The following is a 19584-nucleotide window of genomic DNA, read 5'->3' on the forward strand; positions in this document are numbered from 1 at the left end:
AAAACAAACTTACTAAAGTTTTTAAATGATACTATTTAAGATTTTAAACTAGGTTGGTCAGTCCTCTGTGGATTTAAAGGATACCACCAAGTAAACTGCAGCATTTATTCAGGAAATAGTGGTATTTTCTTATCACTAACATCTAAACATGCAATAGAAAATTCTCATTTTCCACAGAGAATCATACTGACCCTCCCCCCCCCCCTCTCTTTGATCTACAAATTAGTATTGGGTTTGATTCCCGGCCAAAAACCAATAGTCTTTTAACTGGAAATAGGGAAAGTGTCTTGTATGAGGTCATAAAAATACGTTTAAATCCATCTATATTTTATGGATTTCCTTTCTCTCTACTCCTCTCATCCTTCCTTTTAGACGTATTTTTATGACGTCATGCATGACACTTTCCGTATCTCCCTTTAAACTGAACCTTCTGCTGGTTTGTGAGGTATTTAACACTTATTGTATATGTATAGGAAATGCTTTGGCCTAAAAAACAGGCATACTTCTACTAAAGGCCTGTAAACCAGTGTGTAGTTTTCTATTTAAGACAACAAAGATTCAATTTACATTTAACTATTGAATTATTATAACTATAGTTTGTTAGTTAGATTTATTCCACATTTATTATATAATTTGTAAATTGATATAACTTTCTCCTTATACGAAGTTTCATATGGTTCAACTAAATCATACTGGAAAATGACCAAGGAATTTCTATAGTGTTTAAAATGCTAAACATACCATTAACTATTAACTGCTAAAGGTTATGAAAAATTGTTAAAACAAAATCTAATTTTATTTCTTAGAAAACAAGGCCGGTGATGACATCATCCATAAGCAGCGAAGTACAAAAATGAGACAGCGTAAAGTGGCACCAAAAAATGACGTCATACAATAAAGTTGACCAATGAGAGGCCAGAATACGCTGTAATTGACAAATTGTAAAATTTATGCTGTCTTCTCATTGGTTATTCTATCGTATGACGTCATTTTTTGGTGCCACTTTACGCTGTCTCAAAAAATGGATTAACAAACGCCAAAGATATGTGGAAATCAGTAAAAACGGCTAAAAGCTGATTTAAAGCTGTCCGACTGCTTTAAATGTTATATATACTTTTTTATGTTCCATAATGATGTGAATTTTGACAAGAAACATCAATGGTCTAGCTTAAATAGAAGCTGAATAAATCTCATTTCCCCAATTGCGTTACCAACTAACGGACGGACAAAGTGAATTATAAAATTGATTCATGACTTAAAATAACCAGTAATAAACAAATATTAACAGAGCCAAGTCGCTACAAAAGAGCAGAAAGCTATTTGCTACCAAAAGAAAAAGATCCCCATTGTAAAATCTAAATGTATAATCTAAATCCATTGTGAAAATATACTTAAAAAGACGAAAATAAAGTATGGATTTACCCGTCCTTTGTTCCCTGATGAAGAAAGGTACGGGAGGAAAAAACCAGTTTAGCGTACAAAATAAATTCGCGCCAAAAGTAGACGGGTATAAAAGCAGCGGTAATTGGAGCAAATCTATCAGTCATTATTTTATTGTGAGAGAGAAGGTACTACCATACTATTATATATATTTGTTCCTAGCTGTGCTCCAAAAGGGAGTTTTAAGTGAAGTTATTTAATTTATTATTTGTAACTTATTATGATTAAAATAGCCTAAAACCAACCCATGTTTACTGGCGAAAATTAATCTATATCTAAGGAAGTAATTTATTATATTGAATTTACTTGCCTTTTTTATTATTTATTGTCTTATCCCTTGTGATCCCTGATATGGACACAAGGTAAATGTTTATAATTTTTTGATTGCAATTGTCTTAACCCATGCAATCCCTGTATATAAGCACGCTTAAAATACACGTGTCTTATCCCTTGTAATCCCTGCTGTTGGGACTTAAATATGTATCTTTATGTATGATTAAAATTGTAATATATTTAGTGTCAAGATCTTTCCCTTCCCTGTACATCATTCGATTGGTTCTAACAAGCCTAAAAGAAAATGGAACTTTCAGGTAGTTATTTATAATGGTTTAACTGACAGACAGACTTGAAGGATAGAGAGATCTGGACTATACCAATTGATGTTAAAGAGAGAGGAGTGCTGTAGCCTAGAGGAGAGACAGACCGACGGATAGACTTACCTGTAGGATATAGTGGACTACATCTAACCCGATGTTACTGTTACAGGAAGCGTGTTGATCTCATAAACTCCGCTAGTTTTCCGCCTGCCTATTAGCTGTAGGATGTGATGCCTTAGATGTTGACCTCAACAAAGCATTAGAGTTTTGCCTCCCTTGAAGCCCAGGATCTGCTGAAGTGGTAGATCTGCTACCCCAGAGTCTCGAGATTCCTTACCAAGTTTAACCAACTATTCTTCACAAGAGTAATACCTGACAAAGTGAGTACTTATCAATAAATGGGGAGGGCAGGGATAGTCTTGATACTTGACTTATTTTATAGCTTTTACAATGTTATTTGTACTTTGCTCTTATGGATGTTGTCATCCTTGTTGTAGTATTTTATATTCTTTAAAAGATTTGTTTAAATATTTCTGTACCTTGAAGTTGAATGATCTAAACATGCAAAAGTTCTAATTTTATTTTAGGTTTTAACCGTCAAGAATATCAAGAACGTGTTTATTCAAAACTCAGGAAAAAGAAAAGCAAGACCAAGCCCTCCTACCCAAGATTTTGTTTTATGCCTCTATTAGTAGTAATTTTTATTATTTAAATTTTATGTATAATAAAGTTTTATATTTTACTACTTGTGTTGTTATTTTTAACGAGATTTAAAGATTTAACCATTAAAGCAAAGATTTCGGACGCTATTGGTTGTGTAATAGTCTTAAAAAGTTCCTAGAAATTACACCCATCACTTATGCCAGGTAGTTGTATGGGTTATTATATCAAAATTTATTCATCTAACTGTCTCTGACGTGGTACCTTAAGAATATTGACTATTGAAAGCTTTGCGGAAAATTAAAAAATATTCTTATATTATTTATTTCATTAACAACATGATATAATAAATGATATATTAATTGAGCAGAGTAGAATGTTTATTTATCCACGAACTTGATTCATATTTCATTATTGTTGAGGGGTCAAGGCACTCAGATTTTTCTACCTAAAAACATATTAACATTGAAAAAAATCATGGTAAACGGACAAAGTTAGTTATATAGCAGATACTCAGTTGTCATAATAAAGAAAAGAGAGATAGTATACAAAAACTTAAAGATGTAAGCGAAGCATGAACGAATGAACGACAGACATTTGGACAAACATTGTATAGACTAGATTCGTATTTGTCGTACAAATATTTGATGAAAATTTCAGCTGTCATCTTCAAAATCAGTCGAGAGAATAACTTATCCTCCAGAGCGTTACGGACATACAAAAGGTATTACAGAGTAGCTTCGCTACTAAAAAAACAAAAATCCTCGTTCAAGCCTTACATTCTAAAACTGACAGACTAGCCATTTCTGGGATCTTAAGGATGAAAAAGAAAACTCACCTTCTGAGAATCGAGTGCAATATTAGTCCTAAGTCCTCTGCTATTCAATGGTTGCTGTGGGCGAAGATTATTTCCCAGCGGGGCTTTTTCTTGCAATCTGTCTCCTTGTTTTAGCCTGAAAAATTTAAATATTTATCTAAATAAGAACAATGAAATGATTTTTTTTCCAATATGACTTCGAAACCAATTAATATCTGGTTATCAACCATAGGGAAAAATCATGTATAGCAACGTATCACAGACAATTTTTTACGAATATTAAAATGAAAGATCATGATATTAACACCAGTTTTGTTAGCCTGGGCCTTGGGCAACTCGAGACTAAAATAAACTAGTCTTATACTTTTTCATTTTAATACCCACGGAAAGCTGTCTATAATACGATGCGATAAATAAATATTAGTGACCATAACATTTTATTCAATCGTCTTTGATTTAATTATCCGTCTTTTTTTTAGAGATCCTAATGGATGAGATGTCGTTAGAAAACTTTGGGTACCAGTGAATTTTTTTTTGTTTTTTAGGAGCGTTAGTTTAGTGGGAATATTTCTTGTCAAAAAGTGTGTCACTTCCTGGAACATGGTTCTATGATAATCAAAACCTAATTAGGTTGACAGGCGGTTAAGCTATAAATTTGCATTATCTTTCTTAACTTAAATATCATTTTATTCTTAGCCATTAGCGATGTTTTACCTTTAAATTGCTAAAAATCTTTTTTTTTTTATGTAGATTGGTGTAATAATATTAATCTGAAAAGCGAGGCTACTTTGTAATAAAATCTCACCGTTGAAACTGTTCTAGGTCATGTTTTGATATGTAGATAGGTCTGTTGTAAACTATCCAAGTAGTTGTCTCCCAACAACCAGGAAACGTGGTGGAACCCTGAAAAGCAAAATAAAGTGTAAAAAAAACTTAATATAGTCAAATGATAGATAAACTCAGAGATCTTAACCCTTAACGGTCGGTCGATAATTCATTATCAAACATGGGACTTGCACAAATTTTTTTAGCACTCTAGCTCTTCTGGGAGCTGAGACATTAGAGGGGGGGTTGACCACCGTCCCCCCCCCCCACCCCCGACCGATAAAGGTGCCCGATGGTTAAGGGTTAAAGGATAAGACAATAGACAGTAAATTTTAATAAATATCCTATGATGATAAAAAATATCCCTTCTGTAAATTGAAGTTTGGATAATGCTTGTTTAAGCCAATCATGCAAGATTTTTTAATAGTACCCAGCTGTTTTAAACCAACGAATGAGAGAACGTATGTATAAAACAAGCATAAGTAACCAGAATAATTTACAGTAAACATTTAAGGTCGACAAAATAGGATTAGTTGTAGATCAGTAATACCTAAAGGTTTAATAGGGACTATAGTTACAAATATTGATTATTTTATAAACAACGCCATATAAAACTTAGGTCAAAAACAAATTTTATGTTATTCAGTAATTTGGACATGAGATAAATAAAAGTAGATGAAAAGAATTAATAATAATAAGAAATAAAAGTGTCTTGGAGAAGCTTAGTAACTCCTTTTTTGGCAAAAAAGATACTTTTTTTCATATTGTGAGTGTATATGTTTATATTCATTTAGAATATGATAAAGATTAGGCTTATTTTATACATTCCCTTTTGATTTTAGATTATTTTCTTTGAAGATTAGACATCATCTCCCAAATAATCAACAATCACCCCCCCCCCTCTAAAAAACAGGAGATCAATGATTTTAAAAACTTTTAGGTAAATTTTGATTTATTTGCTGTAAAAATGTTATATTACCTCATAAGTGATGTATTCATTTGTTCTTGGTAGGATTGAAGCTAAAGACAAGGCTCCAACTTTAGTGCTCCCACCTCGATAAATCACCTTGAAAAATTTAATTTTTCAGAATAATTTTTGATGTAAAAGATGACGTTTCCGTGTATTTTTGAGTGTTAATAGATTGGCTTCTTCTTAGATAATATTTCTTTTCAAGTGTTACGATGAAACTGATTAATATCCGCCGACTAGATCCGGTTTTCAGTCATACTGAAAAATAGCAGTGTATTACAAATAATTGCCAACAAATAATAAAATAAAAATTATGAAATTTATACCAGTTTTCTTACCCAGTACTTTTGGCCTCTCGGGGCTAACAAAAATGGTTTTAATTTTATAACTTTTTTTTAATATCTGCTGAAAGTTGTCTATTTAATAAATATTATCTTTTCGTATGCAGGATATTTAAAAAAGACGATGGGAAATATGAATACAAGTTGAAAAGTTGTTTTTTTCTTATAAGGCCACTATTAAAAACAATTTGGTGACTGTGGTTGCTCATTGTCAATAATAGTACAGCTGGCTTTCGAATGGTGATATGTTCGGGTTTTGCAGCTGATTTCATGATAAAGCAGCTTGCTGCGGCAGCAGTTTGTCCAAAAATTAGGTAGACAACTATAAAGAAGCTGAAAAGCTCTTATAAAATGTATCATAATATTAAAAACTTAAAAAAGTTACCCCTGATAAATGTGAAATGATATCCTCAAGACCAGATTTTTCTTTTTTAAATCCATCCTTGATATGAATTAATACTGACAAAGCTACAACTCCTCCAGGGAACTCTCTAAATTAATTCATTAAATCATTTTCTGCAGCGTAGCATAATTATGGTCTGTGTGTCGATCAATGATGGTTAAGAATATAAATTTACAAAGTGTTAAGAGGGCTAAAAAGTGTGCAAAACAAATGTATAATTAGCATTGTCTGTCCGTCCGTTAAGCTATAGAGAAAACTCGATTTTTCTGCTGCTTACTCTGAATGACGACCGAATTTTTAGATGAAGAATTCCTATAAAAATCAGATTCCAATTAATTGGACCATCAGTCTGACAGTTACGTTACAAAAATAAAAATAATTAACATACAAAAAAACAAATGTGAATGGTTTCGTGAATTTTCAAAAATTTATTCTTGATGTACGACTACTGAAAACACATCTTTTTAAATCACTTTGTCCATATTTCCGTCAATAATATTTTGTCCTCCTACTTATGGATGCTGTCATTCTCTTTAAACAAAAGAATAAATAAAAGTTCTGCAAATTTATAATATTTTCGCTTTATAAAAGTTTAAATGTTTTAATGTAAATTTTCAATGATGAACTTATTGATAAATGACTATATTGAAAAGAGTTACTTAGTAAGCAAAAAGGTAACAATAAGAGGGATTTGCCTTATAAAATTTTTATTCAAAATTATATTCTTGACACCAAAGCTAATCTCTAAGTCTTTAACGCTCTTATGATTTATTCTCATTTTTGGAAAGCTTTAAAGGTATTTCAAAACAAATTTGATATCATCCTATATATAGTAGCGAATCACAAAAAAACCATGGATTTCAATACGAACAAGGTGGTTTAAATAGTACAGGTTAATTCAAGGGATAAAATAAAGTAGGTAAAACTTTAAATATTTATATTTTTTGTAGTATGAATGACAGACCGATGAACCAAGTTAACTACATACTGCAAGCTCGTTGGTATAGGGAATCTTCAAAAAAAAACACCATCCATCTATCTTGAATGGTAACCGAGAAATTCACATTTTGAATAAAAGATAAATAAAGCAAAGGTGTTGTATAGGAATACTTACAAGCCCTCATGATACAGAAGCAGTTTAAAATGATCACTTAAAAGAAAACTTACTTGGCTACAGAAAGATTTGAGTATAGCTGTGCGTTGAATCCGTAGATCTGTAATTCTGCAGCAAACTGGTTATGATTGACAGTGTGCTCGGACCCGGATTTATCCGAGTCTCCCCAATGAAAATAAATTTCCTAAAATCACAAATCAATAATTTCGACGTTGTCACACAAAGTAACCTCATGAGCTCTGATAACCCCTCACACCTTATTTTGAAATCAGTTTAAAAAAAGGGTGAGGGTAGTTTTCGTTTGTTTAGGTTAGGTTAAATTAGGTACTTGATAGCCCTAAATGCCCTTCCATTTTATTCTCATTTTTTTTAATAAGAAGGGAAAGTATCCGTTCTTACTTGTGCAAAATCACTTTTCTTTCATTATTTGTTGGAGCAAAACAACTCTATAATTTTAATTATCAACTTATTCGGCAATTTTTGAATCTCCCTTTTAAACCAAAATGTGTAGCAGACCATATCCAATAGTAGAAAGATTGTATGTCCTGAAATATCTCGTTAAACGGCTGGAACAAATAAGATTTTGTAGAATAAATGGTTGGATTTCATCTTAGAATATTACCATCCTTGTTTGTTTCATTATAAAGAAACACAAAAACTTGATAAGAATTTCGTATGAATAATATGATGCGTTTTATATTTTGGTTTAATAAAAACGTTGCGTGATTAATAAATGTAAATAAATATCTACATAAACTTATCTATTATAATTTATTTTATTAATAATAAATGCATATTATAAACAGATTTATAACAAGACATTTATTTCTTTTTAGAGCTTCCTCTAAATAAAGAAGGGATTGTTTTAGAGTGCATTGTCGTTTACGAGATCTTACTGAACACTCACGCATACAAAACACTTTCAGGTACTTAATTAATTGTAATGCAACCGACAGAAAATTATTCTACCTGAAACTGGTATTTGTATGCCAAAGGTCCGCCTGTGATGTTGATGGCTAGTTGACCTTCCTCCACCCTTAATATTAGCAATATAAAGTAGTAAGGTTTTTTTTTGTCTTTAGCTTCAGAGATCTTTAAATTTTAGTCATGGGTTGGTTTAACGCTTTTATTATGCATTTCCCACTTCTACATAGCCCTAAGGTGCTTTGGGCACAACCACTAGTAAATATATTGAAGTACTAAAGTGTACCCCTAATTACTTATCACATATTTTAACCTTTAGAAATAAGCATTTCAAAGTAGAGATTATTAAAAATAATATGCCATTATAGAATCATCCTATTAATTTAGTTTTTGTAATCGGGATTTTTGAGAAGAATGCGCATGATATTTTAAGCATAGTTTTTTTATCAATTCTCATATAAAAATAGCAGAATGTCTAAACGCTGGACTTACATGATTTCCATTTGTGAAGGTTTATAACTATTTTGAAGGTGGCCCCTCCACCTTACCAAGAGGATTGGCAAAATCAAGCATTTTAATTCTAACGTAATTTTTAAAAGATTAAAGCATCAACTTTTGTTAGACTTTTATTAAGATATAATGTTCATTTAATATTGAAATAGATTGTTATTGTTAGCGTATATGACAAATTTTACAATGTCAGCTTAAATTGATGTTGTCATCCTTTTTTTTCACCTGTAAACTAGAGATTGTCCAGTATTTGTGATCCTTCCATTAATAGGTTGTTTATCCACTAGAACACTAGATAGTGTGTTATCATACACTAGGAAGGATGTGTCTATATTGATGGGTGATTGTCTACGTCCCTGAAATTAAACAATCAATAAGATGGCTAAGAAGCGCTTAATAGTGCCTATAAAAATGACGTCATACAATACAAATTTCCAATAGAATGCCGATTCAGTGACTACAATACCAATTGCAGGCCAGTATACATTTTAATTGACTGATTGTAGGCCATTAGGGCATCATTTTTATGGACACTATAAAAAGCTTTGATGGTTAATTTTCATGTATAGGGATTAAATACAAACATGGGAAGCCTTGTCTAAATGGATGACAATTTGTCGACATGCATTTTATTAAGGGAGGAGTAGGTTGCGCTAAAAATCCGTAAAGGTTGTGAGTTTTAAGTTAAAAACAGTAGTAGAACGAAAAAAATATGCTAACTTTTAAAGAAAAAATGTTTTGTCTATAGTTCTTTTCAATACACATATTTAGTGAATGTTATCGTTCTACTACTATTTTTAAGCCTTAAAACTCACACCTTTACGGATTTTTAGCGCAACCTACTCCTCCCTTTCTTCCTACTACTATAATATAAAGCTCTTGGAAACTACTGGTCCTAATTGATTAAATTTTTTAGGGAAGCTTTATAAATGACTTTGGGTTGTTATGCTGTTATCCTGACCTCCTTCAGCTTTATTTAGTAACAAGGGGCGAAGCAAATATGTAGTTAAATAATAGTGGACTAGTTAAATAATAGGCTGATATATTACTAAATAAAAGTGGCCATTACATGTTAACAACGGTTCCATTGGAATTCAGTCCACACGGGATTCAACCCACGGAATTCAGTCCAGCGGGATTCAACCCAAAAGAATTCAGTCCACACGGGATTCAACCCACGGCATTCAGCCCATACGAGATTCAACCCACGGAATTCAGCCCACACGGGACTTAACCCACGGAATTCAGCCCACTTGAAATTCAACCCACAGAATTCAGCCCATATGAGATTCAACCCACGGAATTCAGCCCATACAGGATTCAACCCAATATATATACAAATTTTTCATATTTTTTTCTGAGATTTTTCTCTAATTTTTAAAAAAAATTTCCATAGATATTTTTTTATAAATGTAAAAAATTTTTTTATTAGGTAAATTATTTTTTTTTTCAAATTAAAAAAAATGTTTAAAAAAATATATATATATTGGGTTGAATCCCGTATAGACTGAATACCGTGGGTTGAGTCCCGTGTGGTCTGAATACAGTGGGTTGAATCTCGTGTGGGGTGAATTCCGTGGGTTGAATCTCATATGGGATGAATACCATGGGTTGAATCCCGTGTGGGCTGAATACTGTGGGTTGAATCTCATGTGGGCTGAATCCTTTGTGGGCTGAATTCCGCTAGGTTGAATCCCGCTGGGCTGAATTCCGTGGGTTGAATCCCGTGCGGGCTGAATTCCAATGGAACCGTTAACAACATAACAATACTCTAATGACATTACATAAATTATGAATTCATACTTTAGATAAACCTAAAAATTCAGTATGAGAAGGAATACCAAAGTGACTGACTAACGAAAAGAAATAAATAAAATACAAATTGTACCTTGTAGAAAATATTCCAAACAGTATTGTTTAAAACTTAGACAGTTGACAGTAAAAAAAAACATTAAGTTTAATCAACAAACGGACAAAAGACAGTCAACGAGTAGATGCGCTGACAATAAAAAGGCATACCTTATTGCACATGGTCCATGCAGGATTGATTAATCCCCAGTAGGCCGGGCCAGAGATACCATCATATGTCCACCAATGATCCCAGTTGGCACGAATCATGGGTAGTAATGTTAACAAACATATTAGCAGATTCATTTTATTTATCTATTATCATAAATAGAATATATTGTTTATATTTTTACTAATAAATGAAATTTGTCTGTCCGTTCGTCCGTCTGTCCGTCTAGATGAAGTTTAAGATCTCGCTAACCACTTTATCGAATGGGCTCTGCTTTTTAGGGAATATACCTACTATTTTTAAGAGGGAAGGACACTTTTCTCCCAATAGCACTGAGGATATTTAGTTAAAATGCAAATTTGTTTTAAGTTTGTGGGTATACCATCGCCTACTGTAGGGGCAGAGCAACTATTTATATGATTATTGCATGTAACTACTTTCATACAAAGCATAAATTGCTGTCTGAACAATCAATCTAATAAAAATGTTAAAGTCATTATGATTAACTATACCTTATTGAAAATTAGATATTTTAATGTATATTCAAACAATATGTCGTAATTCTTCTTAATCACATTGAAAGTTTATCATTGCTGCGTTTTGTGTATATATAATTGTGCAAGACTTATTGTCAATACCTAAAATAAGTGCTATTTTGTTGTTTATTATTTTCTGACTTTTTTTGATGAAAAAATAAAGATATATTACGTCTAACATCTGAAGATATTGAACATAATAGAAAAAATGTTAATTAAATACTTTAAATTCTAACTTTCAAAGAACCGTAGTAATACATCTTATTGTTACTTTGACATTATAATAGCATTTAATGCAAAGTATGTCAGATTGTCATACACAAAAATACCACTGAAATGACACTAAAATAGACGGGTATTGTTGGTTTGATGACATTGCCTCTTAAGGGGCGTTTTGTCCGTATATTCACAGTAGCTTATATTCTATTTCTAGCCCCTGCGGGGCCAATTGCCTAACCCCGCGGGGTAATTTACCCAAACTAAAATAGCCTATTAAAAGCTACTGTGAAAATACGTAGACATATATGTACAAAACCTGCATTTGACTTATCCAAAAGTGGACTGATAGAAAAAAAGTATATTTAAGTAGCTACGTAGTCAACTATCTATCTATCCATAAGAATTTCTCCGGGAAAAGTAAACCTTGAAATGAAAGGGCCGCCAAGGTTTGAAAAATTGTGCAAACCTCGGGCTCTTAATCAAATCCTATTTCTCTCGCTGGGTTCTAAAAATTGTTGTTCATAGTAAAACTACAGTTCATTACAAGAAAAGTCGTAATGATAATTTAATGTGATTTTGTCCATGAAAGACATTAGAAACCGGCCCTTATCTGAGTGGCGCTCCCATGAGAGTTCCATGGCACCGCTAATAGGCAATTGTTAATCTGTTTGATATTCTATCCAACCTCTTAAGCTTGGTCAATAGAAACTATTTTCTAAGAAAGTTTTATCCAAGATATTTAGCAATCTTCCCTTCCTTAGCTAGAATTATGATATGTGTAGTAAAAGAAAAGTTTATTCGCATCATAGAACATTTCTCCAAAAGAGCATGGAAATAAATTGAAATCTTTACTTTTTTACTAAATAATTAAGATTAACTAGTAGTAGTATATGATAGAAATTAAAGCTTTCTTATGAACTAAAAGCATTTAACAAGCAAAGTGGTTTAAAAGACCACCACAACCATATAAAAAGTAAAACTTTACAAATCAGACAGTAGAGCTAATAAAAAACATCAATAGTAGCGTGACGGCGCTCTTTATTGAAACAAAAAAATATCATTTAAACGTTTAGATATAAATTCAAAGTAAATATCCTCAGAATGAGGTCAAAATGTAGGATTCTTAAAATGGACGTACTCGTATTTTAGATAGAAATTTTAAAGAAAAAGCCAATAACATTGTACCCTTTTGTTTTAGGATATACCATTTAACTTAATTATGTGCAAACATGCTTTTAAAAATATAGCTGAAAAATCAACATGTTAAAAATATTTGGATCTAAAAGGATAAGACAATGGCCGATTGGTTGATGTACATCCCCAATAATGATACACGCAATTACCCCTTCTGTAGATAAAAACTAGTTGTTTAAACATTTGAACGCTCAACTTAATGAAGCAACCAATCAAAAAACACTCCAAAAGTCTCCAAAGTTGTACCAAGGCAACGAATAAGAAAACAGGAGTCCCAAACGTCGGAGTGGACAAACGCAGGAGTCCCAAACGTCGGAGTGGACAAACGTAGGAGTGGGACAAACGTCGGAGTGGACATTGCTTAAGTAAAACCTAGGAGTGTCCGCTATTTTAATATGACAATTTTGAAATTTTTTCATACCCCCGTCTACAAAATAATGACTATGGCCGCAGCGCTCGGCCCCCTAGCATATAACTTAACCTAACCTAACTAAACGGGACCGAGGGGGGGGGGGGTTGTTTGTATAAAAAAAAATACAAAATTGAAAAAAAAATTCAAAATTGAAAAAAAATTTAAAATTAAAAAAAAATTGGGACTCCTGTGTTTGTCCACTCCGACGTTTGTCCCAAAAATCCTGCGTTTGTCCACTCCGACGTTTGTCCCACTCCTGAGTTTGTCCCACTCCGACGTTTGGAACTCCTGCGTTTGTCCACTCTGATGTTTTTCCACTCTTACGTTTGACGTGGAACCACTTTTGGGACTAGTGTTATAAACAGCTCTCTGGGTAAAACACATATAGAAAAGACTCACTTTTGGAAATGTACATCCTTTTTTCTCCGAAAAGAAAAATAATTTTGTATTGTTTGAAGAATGTTGAAAAAAAAGAAAACATAAGACAATAACTGTTGTGTAAAATGTGGTAGGTCAGCAGAAACCTGAGGGGGATTCTTAAAAAAATTAGGGTCGCTGAATCGCAGCCTCATCAAAATTGTTTTTATGAAAAATCCTCCAAAAAATCACATAAAAAATCTACATAAACTAGATATATTTATTTAATTTTTGTAGATTTTTTATGTGATTTTGATTTTATGAATCCACCTCTGGGTACTGGGTAGAATCTAATATAATCTAATTGGTCAGCAAATTTTAACACATAATTTACAGGGGGCGGTAGAACCCGCCTAAAGACAAGAGGAACAAACTTACATCTCTCCAATTTTAGAGATAATTAAAAAATAAATTCGAAAGAGCTAGGAGCTTGGAGCTCTTCAGTAGTTCATCAACCCTGAATTACCTAAAGAATAATAAAAAATTAAATTTGTAGGGTTGTTGTCGTTTTAACTTCTGTTCTGTTATCATATCAATATAATGCTCTAATGATAATTTATACATTAATTTGGGGTGAAAAATATAGTAATTAGTAATTATTAATCTTTGGTCAAAATGTCGAATTAAAAATAAAAATAAGCTTCATGTATAACAAATGTTAGCCATAACTTCGCCTATTTAATGCAAAATACTTGACATAAAACAATGTTATTGGATATTGGTGTATTTCTTCAATAGTTTTGATAAGGGGGTTATGATTCCTCCATTGTCAATTTGAGAGAAAGTACCTAGTAGATTAAATTACATTAATCATTAAAAATTAACAATGCAAAAAAAATAAGCAATAGTTTATTCATTGGATCTTAATAATACCAAAATCAACTACATGTATATTTTTAGTATATAGTATTATTGTATTCGGTAAATGAAAAAAAAATTCACAAATTTTCGTATTCTATGAGCATAATCATCCTTGTTTTTAAGAAAATTTGCAAAAATAGTTTGTAAAAGACCCCTAGAGGTATTTGATCAACAAGATTTTCTTTCAACTTTTTTTTAGAATGTTTGATATTTACATTTCCATGTTGTTTTATTTGTTTAACACAAAACTTCTTGCTTTTTATCTTCTATGGTAAAGTTGGGTGGTTGATTATATTTCTCTTTTCTACATTCTAATTCTGCTATATCAGGCGCATGGCAGCTTTAATAAAGATAATGCTCTTATAATACGGAACTTTCCGACAAAGGCTATGCAATCTAATGGTTTGTTGTTACTTTACCCTAGGTCCTTGAGATGCGAAACAGCAAAATTATATTAACTTAAAGAGAATGAAAATAAATTCAACCACTCAGTTTTGTTTATGGGTTAGAATGAAAATCTTTCGTAGGAAAGACAATATTATTTTTCAGTGCAGTGGTTTAGATGCGAAGCATCTCTATGTACAAGAAAATATCAATTTCCAATATAATTTTTATAAAACCCATAAGCCAATTGAATTAGGGTACGATAATTCAAATGGCAAAAAGAAAAAATAACAGGTTTTTATCAGATATTTGCTCTTTGACTTTAAAGATGAAATTTCTCTTCTAATAAAACCACCCAAAAAATTTCATTTCAAACACTTAGTTATAAAGAACCCAAAATTGTTTATCAACTTAAATCGCTTGTTAGCTAAACCTGACTCTTCCTTACTTTTAAAACATTCGAATGTAAAAGCCAGTGATTTATGTAGATTATTGTCCTTGTTATGCATAATGATTGTATCTTAGCCACACGCAAGAAATATACACACAGCATTCCTAATATTTGTATTTTGAGACCCACTGGTTTTGCCATGTGTCAATAAAAAATCCAGAGAACTTGATTTATAAGAAAGAATTAGACAAAAAAACTGAAAATACGAAATCAAAATATTGTCCTATCCCTTTGTGTCCCTGGTGTCATTTAGATAAATAGCCTTTATTCAGTACGATCTGGTTTTTGTACTACAACCTGACAAAAATCTGTGGGTCCTTCAGTATGTATTTGTAGGTATTGGAAACAAATAATTAAGATTGTAAGCTAATGATTATTCAATCATAAAGGTTCCCAAAGTAAATAATAGATATAGACAGTAGTTTTACCTACATTATTTAATGAGACTTGTTTTGGCTATATAAACGCATTTTTTCACTTTATCAAGGTTGTTGACATCCTAAAATACAAATCTTAATAATAAAAAAAATTAAACATAGCAAAAAAACTGATGGACGTACTTCCCATCTGATAAGAAGTGTATAGAGTTTGACACACTTCCTGAATGGGGCCTCGTTGCTAAAGGAATCTTCATGCTTAAGTTAGAATGCCAAATTTTTTTTGCATTTTACAAGGGGTAAAGTTTAAGAGGAATTATAATCACATAGTAGGACTAAAAATATTACTCGTAACGAAATGTTAAATATTTATTTGAAATGGCTTTTAAAAGGTAGAAGTTCTGTATTTTGTTTACCCCCAGTATCAGTTTGTTATTGAGTGCTTTGATTGTAATTCTAAATCACTGACCCGAACTTTATAAAAATAGTGAACTATAAGATCAATATCATAATTAACTTTAATTGCACGTTCTTGTTCTGGAAGTCTTAAGTGTATTATGTGCAAGGAGATTCCATAAAAACCACCCGCCTGGCAATGCAGTAGCTTTAGTAGTTTTTATTTTTGTTTAAAATAAATAAAGTGATTTTAATATTCCTAATTTAACAATAAGAGCTATCCATGTGTGACGGACTGACCGACCGACCCTAATTGTAGAACAGCTTCGCTTTTAAAAAAAGAGTATACACTTGAAAAAAGTTTTTGTTTTCTGTGAAGAATTTACTGGCTGAGATAGTTTTCAAGTTCTTGATTGCAGAAATGGTCAACTAGAAAACTAGACCCAATCTTTAGGTGGTTTCTAGTACTAAGAAATATCTTCTAGCACAATACTATGTTTAATTATGTCTATAGGAAGTGGAGGTAAAAATAGTTAAGTATTTTTAGACACGTTCTTTAAGTATTTAAAAGTAGATGTGGGTATGAGAACAGTATAAAAAGGGCGGTTTACTTAGTAAGCAAAATAGATGCATCCATTTAGACTCCCTATAATGGAGGTACATAGTTACCAACCTACGTACTGGTAGGCCGTTTGAAAAACTGATAATTCTAAATATAGATAAACTGCACTTGTACATTTCAGTCCACAAATTTAATAGTGTACGGTGTTATTATAAAGAAGATGTCTTCTTAGAAACCATCTTCCATCTATCTCAATCAGAAACCCTTCCTAAGATAACTTCTTAAAAGTTGTTTTTGAGAATTGGTATTTTACAAATCAGAGAGAGAGGGAACAATTGGCTGTTCTCCAAAGTTTTATAATAACGTTTTCTTAATGGTTGGCTTGACAGCTTTGTGGAATTTTACTGAATTTTTATTTTTTGTTTATTAAGTTGAGTGTTTAAACGTTTCAACAACTAATTGTAATCTACAGAAGGGGTAATTTTGTCAATTATCATTGGGAATGTACATTTGGACATTTGCTTATCCCTTTAGATCCTGTTTGCAAATAGTTTTTGCTCCTCTATCAATCTTATCCTATGGCTGCATTTACAGCTTCTAGGGGATTTCAGTGAATGTTCTACCTCTTGGGTCGATGTAAGTACCCTCCTAAAAAGTGGATACAAAACTTACAGTAACATAGAAGATGCTTCACTATAAAGGAGAACCATTTATCGGCCCAGCGGTAAAAGATATTTTTTTTATTGCATATAGACATCCTATAATTTTTATATAAAGATTAATTAGCAAGGCCAAAATAAACAAAAGCACCTACCTACTTTATTTTTAAGTTTAAGTTTTGATTATCAACCTGCCAAAATTCTGAATAGCACAAAGTTAAATTTCGAAGAGAGTAATAAGTATAATAATTTTTTTTTGAAATAGCGCAATATGATAAATATATGTTCCACATATGTTCAATGTTGTTTATAGTGTCGACATAAATATGAGACAAATTAGGTCGTAAAACATCATATGATACTTTCCCTAAAGTTAAATCGAGCAATGCAATCCCTCGACAAAATTACCTGTAGAAATTCGTGTCAATAATGTAGCAGCTCATAGTGCCTAATAAAAACTGACGTTATATAATACAAATTACCAATGATAGACCAGTATGCATTGTAATAGACAAATAGTGAAATGGCACTATAAGCTGCTTCGTCGATAATGTGTCAATCATGATCCCTTTTATAAAAAATATTTTCACGAACTTTTTACCTTTTGCCATTAATGTGGCTGGTATAAATGAATATTCTGGTGTTATAATGAGCCAATAATATAAATAATGCAGTAAGCTAAACTTATGTTTCTGTACACAAAACAACGAGGGAGAAATAGCAAAGGGTTATAAATCTTTATATAAAAGTACCAGGATACCTAAGAATATTGCTAGCCACTGAAAAGATATTACTTTCCTTGTGAACAGTAAAGCTTTTACAGATATTTATTAATATTTTAGGGGAGGGTAACCCAAACCTCCCAAGAAAAAAATTACCTAGAAAAGACTGATCTCTGCACAAATTTTTTTAAAAAGTAAAATGTAAGTTGGAAGCTCTACTTACTTCCCTTCAACCCATTTCCTCAAAAATCCTTAAAGGCCTTTATGGACATAACCGCTAGTAATTAAATGAAGCAAAACTTTTCTATAATAAGATGTGACCAGACTTTTTCAGATTGCAAACGTTTCAATTAAAGGGGATGCTTTTTAATAATTATGAAGTTTCAATGGACAATAATATTTTAATACTTAGAATAATGACATAATCGTGGCCCTGATTCGGCCACAGTTTCTTGACTGACTTGCAGCAGGCTTAGCATCAATTGAACAAAATATAGGCGAATTTTAAGCATATTCATCTTGGTTGCGGCTTACTGCTTGAATTTTTTGCCAAAAGTCGGACTCTCATTTGCGGCTTGCTAAAGAAGGAACGGCTAGATTAAAATTGGAAAATATAACTATCAATATAGCTATTTATACAGATAGTTACATTTCATAAACACCTAATGGCAACTTCTTATTCTAATGAATGGTAAAAAGATCACTTGATTAATATCTCAACTTTTACACAAAATTAATACAAAAACTATTCCTGAAAATATAGAGAATTAAAACCTTCTCAGTCTAAATGTTAGAGCGTGGTTTCTCTTAATTTGAGGACCATTTATTTTGTAAGGATTTTACTAAAATAGCTTTAAACCTGACAACTAAAAATGTAAAGTGTTCTCTGAAAATTGTATACACCAGCTTACTTTTGCATTTAATATCATCAACATTAATGAAGAGAGATATTCATTACCAGGGAGGGGAAGGACATTGGGCTGTTTATTGCACTAGTTCCCAAAGTTTTATAATAACGTTTGATTATGAGTTAGCTTAACAACTTTGAGGACTTTTTGATTGGTTGGCTCTTTTCACCACTAACTTAATCTACATACGGGGTAATTTTGTGTATCGTCATTGGGGATGTAAATGTACATTAATTTATCGGCCCCTGTCTTATCCCTTTAGATCCATGATTTATTAAATTAATCTTTTAGTTCTGATTAGTTTGTTTGTCTTTTGCCAATAGGAAAAATCTGGCCCGTGCAATACATTTAAATGGCGTATGTTTGTGATGTTATGGAGATTAATAATGCGTGTGTGTATGTGTGTGTGTGTGTGTGTAGATAGATAGATATCCATATATGTGTGTGTGTAGATAGATAGATATCCATATGTGTGTGTGTAGATAGATGGATATCCATATGTCAGTATCAGAACATCATAATATACTAAACCTCTAGGTAGGTAGAAGCCCATAACACATTATTGTCTTTTGACGACGGAAAAATAACAACTGCCTAAATGTTAATTTTGCATTTTCTTAAATATTATGTTTTACAGTATCTTTTAAATGTACTAAATATTTTTTTCTCAGAAAAAAAATCTCTGTAAAAGGTTCATACTTTTCGTAAAAATTCTGTAAGTGATGGTTTTTATCAACATTCTTCATTCAATCACATAGAGGCTAAGGGCGTAGTCGTTATGATAGGTATTGTACGGTTTGATTCTAGGTATAAACCTTGTATTACAAATGGCCTAATGGTCTTCTATTTGACAAAAATATTCTTTTGTC

The 19584-nt window shown here is 31.9% G+C and overlaps 1 protein-coding gene and 1 long non-coding RNA gene across 3 annotated transcripts; one reads left to right on the forward strand and one right to left on the reverse strand.

Moving 5' to 3' along the window:
• Positions 1 to 1955: 1955 nt before the first annotated feature.
• Positions 1956 to 2778, forward strand: LOC145324273 (uncharacterized). Its single transcript, XR_013881225.1, has 3 exons — positions 1956 to 2030; positions 2206 to 2416; positions 2624 to 2778. It is a non-coding gene; the product is annotated as an uncharacterized LOC145324273 (long non-coding RNA).
• A 226-nt stretch (positions 2779 to 3004) lies between these two features.
• Positions 3005 to 10765, reverse strand: LOC145324274 (carbonic anhydrase-related protein 10-like). 2 transcript variants are annotated; one of them, XM_080166896.1, is made up of 9 exons: positions 10620 to 10765; positions 8826 to 8956; positions 8136 to 8202; positions 7220 to 7350; positions 6035 to 6140; positions 5318 to 5404; positions 4319 to 4416; positions 3535 to 3649; positions 3005 to 3144 (listed from the first exon to the last, which is right to left on the reverse strand). In XM_080166896.1, exons 1-9 carry the CDS (start codon positions 10752 to 10754, stop codon positions 3055 to 3057), a joined length of 960 nt encoding a protein of 319 aa, XP_080023022.1. In that variant the 5' UTR covers positions 10755 to 10765; the 3' UTR covers positions 3005 to 3054. The 2 variants fall into 2 exon arrangements, with proteins under 2 accessions (XP_080023022.1, XP_080023021.1); XM_080166895.1 differs by having other exon boundaries at positions 3005 to 3140; positions 3531 to 3649.
• Positions 10766 to 19584: the final 8819 nt, after the last annotated feature.

The sequence above is a fragment of the Acartia tonsa genome, chromosome 7 (genome assembly GCF_053477335.1).
Source record: "Acartia tonsa isolate MP-2025a chromosome 7, ASM5347733v1, whole genome shotgun sequence".
In the NCBI taxonomy this organism is placed as follows: domain Eukaryota; kingdom Metazoa; phylum Arthropoda; class Copepoda; order Calanoida; family Acartiidae; genus Acartia; species Acartia tonsa.